Source organism: Pseudorca crassidens, chromosome 3 (genome assembly GCF_039906515.1).
Source record: "Pseudorca crassidens isolate mPseCra1 chromosome 3, mPseCra1.hap1, whole genome shotgun sequence".
In the NCBI taxonomy this organism is placed as follows: domain Eukaryota; kingdom Metazoa; phylum Chordata; class Mammalia; order Artiodactyla; family Delphinidae; genus Pseudorca; species Pseudorca crassidens.
The window spans coordinates 159,261,076-159,268,822 of NC_090298.1; the positions used below are offsets into that span (position 1 = coordinate 159,261,076).

Here is a 7,747-nt window from a genome sequence, read left to right on the forward strand (position 1 = left end):
TGTTATATCTTATTTTGCGTACTTGTGCCTTCTTTTTTCCTTGATAAGGTTACCTGGTAGTTTGCGTATTTTTTTTCCAGATTCACTTTTTAGTTTATTTGTTGTAATAGTTTTCAGTTTTATAAGTCTTTAATTTGAGTTTCTTCATCCTTTCTTTGCTCTAGTTTTCAAGTTCTGTATTTTAATTTGATTATTTTGTTTTAAAATTTGTATTGATATAAATGAATATTTAAGCCACAAATGTTCCTCTGAACCCTGCCTTAGCTGTATAGCCCATAGATCTGGCATGTAATGTTTGATATTATCTAGAAATTCTGTAATTGAATGGAGAGTGTTTTTTTGTTTTGTTTTGTCTTGTTTGAATTTCCTGGTCAAGGGTTTTTTTCCATTTTGTCTTCACTATAAATTTGGTGCTTTGAGACCAGAGAATGTTATTCATGCTGTTTCTACTTTTAGAATTTATTGAAGTGTTCATTGTGCACTAATAGAAGGTCAAAGTTTGTGAATATCCCATATGTAGTTGAGAAGAAGATAGGGCCTCTGTTATTGGGGTAGAGAATTTGACACATGTGCCATGAGGTCTGCCATGATGCCATGACAGCATCAGTCAGACAGAGAGCTGGGCCAGCTCTGCCTTCCTCTGGTTCTCTTCTCCTCTCTTGTAGCATCTGCTTAACAAAAGTTGCTGCCATGTTATTTGGTGCATAGATACTCCTATCTATTGTATCCTCCCTATGGATCGTAGGAATAGCCTTTAGGATGTGGACTATCATCCTCTGCACCTGTAATTCTTTGCCCTGAATTCTCCGCTGTGGCAGCAGCCCTGCTCTATTTTGTTTGACTTTGGCTGGCATGCCTTCACCCATTCTTTCTACTGGTTTAGCCTTTCTCACTCTGCTTTTACAGTGTGGAGTTGGGTTTTGGTCTGTGAGCCAACCTCTAAGTCTTTCTCATTAATAGGAGAAGTAAACCCATGTACATGGACATGACTGACACAAGGTAGGCTTGCAGACTTCCACCCCCCCCAGAGAGGGCCAGCCTCTCTGCATATTGTTTTGCTTTCATTTTCCACTTTGCTTTTTCTTTAATTACTACTCTTAACCTTTTTGTTTTTTTTTTTTTTTGGACTGCGTTTGGGTCTTCGTTGCTGTGTGCGGGCTTTCTCTAGTTGCAGCGAGCGGGGGCTACTCTTTGTTGTGGTGTGCAGGCTTCTTGTTGCGATGGCTTCTCTTGTTACGGAGCACGGGCTCTAGGCACGTGGGCTTCAGTAGTTGCAGCATGCAGGCTCAGTAGTTGCGGTACATGGGCCCTAGAGCGCACAGGCTTCATCAGTTGTGGCTTGCGGGCTCTAGAGCACAGGCTCAGTAGTTGCAGCGCATGGGCTTTGTTGCTCCGTGGCGTGTGGGATCTTCCCGGGACAGGGATTGAACCCGTGACCCCTGCATTGGCAGGCAGATTCTTTTTTTTTAAAAATTAATTAATTTATTTTTGGCTGTGTTGGGTCTTTGTTGCTGCGCACATGCTTTCTCTAGTTGTTGAGAGCGGGGGCTACTTTTTGTTGCCGTGAGCGGGTTTCTCGCTGAGGTGGCTTCTCGTTGCGGAGCACAGGCTCTAGGAGCACTGGCTCAGTAGTTGTGGCTCACAGCCTCTAGAGCGCAGGCTCAGTAGATGCGGCGCACAGGCTTATTTGCTCCGTGGCATGTGGGATCTTCCCGGACCAGGGCTCGAACCCGTGTCCCCTGCATTGGCAGGTGGATTCTTAACCACTGTGCCACCAGGGAAGTCCCTCCACTTTGTTTTTATAAGGCTCAGATTTTTGGTCAGGTGGTTGTTTCATACACAGGCTGATGGAGCTGATTTTATTCCTTTGCTGCCTGCTTCGTCTGTTGCTGAGACCACATTATTCTCCCCTCGTTGTCCCAGAATCTGCACTCAGCACATAGCACCGAGTCAGGCAGAGTCCACATTCCTGCACTGATGAGCAGAGACTGACCACTCGCTTCATCCTGGGGTGGGGGGGGGGGGGGCGGGGGGGAGCATGAACTCAGCCCTGGGGAGGCGTGGCTCTCTCCTGCCCTGCCCTGCCGGAGGCATGCAGAAGTAGCTCTGGTCGGCAGTGACTGCTGTTGCCAGAGGCATGGGGATCAAAACCCTCCATGTCCCGGGTGTGATGAGAGCTATGCTCCCCACTCCTCCCTGCTGTTCTGGGTGAGGCTCACCGGGCGCTTGGACAACCAGGCCAAGACTCATGACTCCTCATGGCCGAGAGGAGGGTTCCAGTCATTCCTGGCCCTGCTCCAAGCACCATCTCTGGAGTCATTGCTCAGCTTCCAGCACCAGAGCCACGCCCTTTGGGGGCAAGACCCAGGGCCAGCTCATCAGTCAGCCCCCAGCCTTGGTCTCTTATTTTTGTTGCCTCTCCCTGTTCCCTTTTCTTCATTTTGACATGTCCCTCTTGCTTTCACACACCTTCTGGGCTCTGGGGGTGTTCACTTGGACTCTGGCCTGGGCAGGTAGGGGCCCTTGTCCCACGGCAGCCCACATCTGCGCTGTGTGCTCGCTCTCCCTCTCTGTTCTTCCCTCCCAAGGCCTGTTGGTCTTATTTTCCTTGAAGCAGCTAGGCTTCTGTGCCTGGCAACTTGTGAAATTTTCTCTTCATCCTCAGAATTCAGCAGTTTTCCCCAGCGGGGCTGGTGGGGGCAGCCTGTGAGGCCTGGAAGACAAGTATGAGTGTTTTGGAGAAGCCAAGGCACTGGGTGACTGCAGGTCACACAGGAGGAGGTTGGTGGCCGAGCCAGCAGCCTGGCATTCTCCAGGGGCAGCTGTTGGCTGAGCTTGCCCGGGGCTTCAGCCTGACCACCTCCACCCTGGTGTTCTCCCCCAGGGCGGCAAGGAGTACCTGATGCGGGCCCACTTCGGCCTGCCCAGCGTAGAGGCGGAGGACAAGGAGGGCAAGCCCCCGATCAGTGTCAAGTTTGAGATCCCCTACTTCACTACCTCCGGCATCCAGGTACATGCGGCCAGGGCTGCCAGGGCCCCAGAGCAGACATGGACAGGCCCAGGGGGCCCTCACAGGGACCGGGACCAGGTGTCAGTCCAGGCTCAGAGGGTTGCAGGTGACAGACATCTGTGCAACCAGTTAGAAAAGGGTGCTAATTGGCTTGTCCTGGGGCTCCGCGGTGCTCCTGGCTCTGCCTGTCTCCGAGGGCAGCCCGGCCCTAATGGAAAGAGGCCCACAGTTGTTTACCCAGACCTGACCTGTGCTTGAGCTCCAAGCTCAGAGACGCATTCAGTCCCCAAAACTAGAGTTTGAGCCTCTAGCATCCACACACTTGCCACCATGGGACCCGTTTTCCTGGGCACCTCCGCAGAAGACCTGCATGGGGAAGAGAACCCTGGACGGGACCCCTTCTCCAGGAATCTGCTGGAGGGCTGTGCCCGAGAGCGCACATCTGGCTCTTTGCCGCATCTTCTAGAAGTACCTCCACCCTCCCTCAGCCTCAGAGAGGTTCAGACAGATCAAGGCCCTTTGCCCCCTCCCTCGCCCTCCTGGTCACAGCCTGGCCCCGGGAGGAATGACTAAGCGGGGACCAGGAAGGGGGATGGGGGTGTGTGCATGCTTAGGGCCCTGGTACCTGTGCCCCAGGTGCGCTACCTGAAGATCATCGAGAAGAGCGGCTACCAGGCCCTACCGTGGGTTCGTTACATCACTCAGAACGGAGGTGCGTGCGGCCCACCCGTGGGGCAGGTCGGGGGGGTGCTGAAAAGGTCCCTGGTGGGCATGCTGCTGTCTCCAGGGTGGTGCTCACGGAGCAGCCCCAGGGTCGGGGCAGGTGGGTCCAGGGTGCAGAGCAGACAACAGACACCTCCTCCTCACTCCTAGATTACCAGCTCCGGACCCAGTGAGGGGCCACGGTGGCCAACGCTCCCGGCCCGGCACTGGGGCTCCTGGTGGAAGCACCGGGAGGAAGCACCTGCCAAGCCTGCCGGAAGGAAGGGCTCCCCTGGACACCAGCCACCCTCCTGGCTCCACCCAGGGGCCCCTCCTCCTCCAGGCGCACCTGCTGTGCCGTCGCCACTCTCATCCCCCAAGTCCCTTTTCCCAGAAGAGGCTTATCTTCAGGAAGTCTCGTCTCTTTGCCCCCGAGTCAGTTTGAAGGGAAGGAAAGAAATCTTTCCCTCCAGAGATCAAATACAGCCTTCTGTGCTGTTTAGCTCCTAGTCACGAAAAGATTGGGAAACGCTCGCCAGACCACTGTCTGGCCGGGCTGGCAGGGCCACCGTTTTGTTGCCATTCTGTTGAACGTTGTAGGTTTATTGAGTGTTCCTGGATTTTTGTCTTGGTCCGTTGCTGTTTACGTGAACTTCACTGTCCACGCCTCCTGCCCCTCATCCTGAAGCGCTCAGGCAGCACTTAGCGAGGACAGGACCTCCCGGTTCCTCGCCCTCCTCCCCAGCGAGGCTGACGCTGGGTCGCCTTCCCACATCGGGCCAGAACCTGGCACTTTGATCGGAGGCTGCAGCTGATGGCTGTTCCTTGGAGGCTCCTTGGCCTGGACACATAGGCTTCAACAGAGGCGCCGTCTGAGGGCCAGCCTGTGCCACACGATGCTGTCACTCAGCCACATCAGTGTTTGTCCCACCAGGGGAGGTGGGGTCCAGGAAGGGCCCCTGGCCTCAGAGGGTGGGGCGCACGGGTCATCCACATCCGTGCTTGGACACCACCCCCTTCAACCCTGTCTGTGTTTGTGTCATGAGTACATTAAATTCCATCAGTTACACATGCTGCCTGCCTTCCATCTGATGCAGCGTGGTACTGACTCCCCATGGATGACCAGGGGGAGGTGCAGGCTCACGCCAACCTATGTGTGGCTCCGTGTGGTGTCACCAGCTCCCAGTGCCCCTACATACCCCAGGGAAGACGGGAACAGGCAATGGGACGGCAGAGCCATTGCACTGGGCCACCAGGGCCACCCCTTCCAGGGGGGCCACACAGAGGAGAGCACATGAGCAAAATGGATCCCTCTCATCGGAGATGACTGTTACAACCCCCAACCCTCAGATCACCAACAGCTTGCCCCCATCCCTTCCCAGCCCAGTGGTCTTCCTTAGAGTGTGGTCCTGGTAGCAGCAACATCAGCGTCCCCTTCGAGCTCACTACAAATGCAGGTTCACAGGCCCACCCTGACCTGCTGAGGCAGAGTCTCGGGATGGGGCCCAGGAGACCAGTTAACAGGCTCTACATGTGATTCATGCACGCACTGGAGTCTGAGAACCTCTGCCTGGTCCATAGAGGGGATCATGGTGGGCACATGGGCAGGAGGAGCTTGTGTTCCCACTGCAGGCACCTGCACCCACTGTCCCTCCAACGCTGATGGCCCTGCCTGCCCCACACCCTCTTACATTCAAGGACTGTGTTTTCTTCTCCCTCTCCCATATCACCCAGCTCCTCCTTGGAGGTCTAGTGGGCGTCAGCCTGAGTGGAATCTTGGCCTTCTACCGTGTGGAGTAAAGGACGTTGCCCTGGCCCAGGGCTCAGGCCAAAGCCCTTGCAGGCACCCTTAATGCCCCACCCCTCACTCGCATGCCCACATCTGCAGCAAGCCCTGGTGGCCTCCCTCCAGAAGACCCTGGGGAGCCACAATATACAAAGAGACAATGACCAGAATTTTCCAAAATTAAACATTTTAAATGTAAAATCTTTACATTCTTAGATTCAGGAAACCAGTGAGGCCAAATCAGGATAAATAAATCTAAGTCTAAAACTAAGAAACATCACAGTCAAAATGCAGAACATTAGAGACTCAGTGAAGTTCACAAAAAGCAATGCAAAGAAGATAAAAACACACAACACACACAAAAAAGAAAAAAGCAATTAGGCTGAGAGCTGGTTTCACAATGGCAAGAATGGAAGTCAGAAGATAAAGAATAGGTTCAAGGGCTTCCCTGGTGGCGCAGTGGTTGAGAGTCCACCTGCCGATGCAGGGGACACGGGTTCGTGCCCCCGTCCGGGAAGATCCCACATGCCGCGGAGCGGCTAGGCCTGTGAGCCATGGCCGCTGAGCCTGCACGTCCAGAGCCTGTGCTCCGCAATGGGAGAGGCCACAACAGTGAGAGGCCCGCGTACCGCAAAAAAAAAAAAAAAAGAATAGGCTCAAATTGCTAAGAGAAGATGACTAGTCTGTGATGACCAATTCTGTGCCCAGCAAAAGAACAAAATTAAAAGTTTAACAATAGCAGACCCTCACGAAGCAACTTGGCGTACAAGAAGAAGGAGATTCAGGACTTCCCTGATGGCTCAGTGGTTAAGAATCTGCCTGCCAATGCAGGGGACATGGGTTTGAGCCCTGGTCTGGGACGATCCCACATGCTGCAGAGCAACTAAGCCCATGTGCCACAACTGCTGAATCCTGTGTGCTGCAACTACTGAAGCCCATGCACCTAGAGCCCGTGCTCCACAAGAAGAGAAGCCACCACAAAATGAGAAGCCCGCACACTGCAACAAAGAGTAGCCACCTGCTCTCCACAACTAGAGAAAGCCCGTGCACAGCAACGAAGACCCAACACCGCCAACAACAACAACAACAACAAAAAGGATTCAATGCAGGAGGAAGGAAAGAGACTTGAGGAGGATTGCTGAAAAACTTGGAAAACATTGGGAATATCTAAACTATCATTGACTATATAAAGCAGTGGTAGTGATGAGTTAGTAATGTCTGAGTAGTAACATAAGGTACAACTAAAATTCTGGACAGCATCCTGCAAAATAGATAGGCAGTTGGCATCCATACCTCCCAAGGTCTTTTTACTGTTTGGGAAGAAGATGGACTAAAGTCTAAAAAAGCTATATATTCTTGTATAACTTCCAAACCAGTGGTTGGGAAACGGTTTAAAGAAAATTTTAACAAACCAACAGGAAAGGAGAGAGGAGAATGAAAAAGCGGGATAAATACAAGGTGTCCTAAGAATCTTTTAATAATAACACTTAAAACTGCACAACTTTTCCTACTGTGCCATAGAAACCTCAAAATAAGATTGTAGAAATAAATCCAAAGGTTAGGAATCACAATAAATGTAAACGAAGCAAACCTGCTAGTTTAAGATACAAAATCCAGCTATATCCTGTTTGTGAAATATACACCTGAAATATAAGTACACAACACAGTTAAAAGGAAAATAATGCTAACCAATACCAAAATAAACCTCATGTAGTTATATTAATATCAGACCAAATAGACTTAAGGCCAAAAAAAAAAAGTGTACTAGACCTTGAAACACTTTTCACAAATTCCCAAGAATTCTTGGTATTAGAGTCCACATTCTCTAAGGAATTCTCAAGAGAATTAAGTTAGAAATCAACAACAAATGAATTTCTTTAAAATATTTACAAATATAATTAGTTTTCTTTTTTTTTCCAAATTAGCAAAGTTTTACTTCAATTTGCTCATAAATGACTCTAAAAAGCCGATATGCAAGAGGCCGACACACTGTGGTCTAAAGGCGACGTCGAGGCCACTGAGAATATCCCTCAGACAAGAGGCTCTGCTCAAAATCTCCCCATCTGGGGTGAGGGCAGCAGAATGGGGGTCTGGGACAGAGGGATAAATACATCGTCTTAGCTCTGCCATTAGGGCTGGCAGCCCGGGACCCCAAGCTGGTCAATCAGAGGTCGACTGCTTGGAGCTTCCAAAGCTGCCCGAATGTTTGGGTGTTTTGGGGAAATGCTGAGGCTTTGGGAGGGCCCATG

The 7,747-nt window shown here is 51.4% G+C and overlaps 1 protein-coding gene across 1 annotated transcript in view; it reads left to right on the forward strand.

The window, feature by feature from the left end:
* Positions 1–4,781, forward strand: part of AP1M1 (adaptor related protein complex 1 subunit mu 1) — a 29,875-nt gene extending 25,094 nt beyond the window's left edge. Inside the window, exons 10-12 of the mRNA XM_067733074.1 lie at positions 2,885–3,010; positions 3,647–3,722; positions 3,884–4,781. Of these exons, the coding sequence (XP_067589175.1) occupies positions 2,885–3,010; positions 3,647–3,722; positions 3,884–3,906 (225 nt within the window). The 3' untranslated portion in view covers positions 3,907–4,781. The remainder of the gene's footprint in view (positions 1–2,884; positions 3,011–3,646; positions 3,723–3,883) is intronic.
* Positions 4,782–7,747: the final 2,966 nt, after the last annotated feature.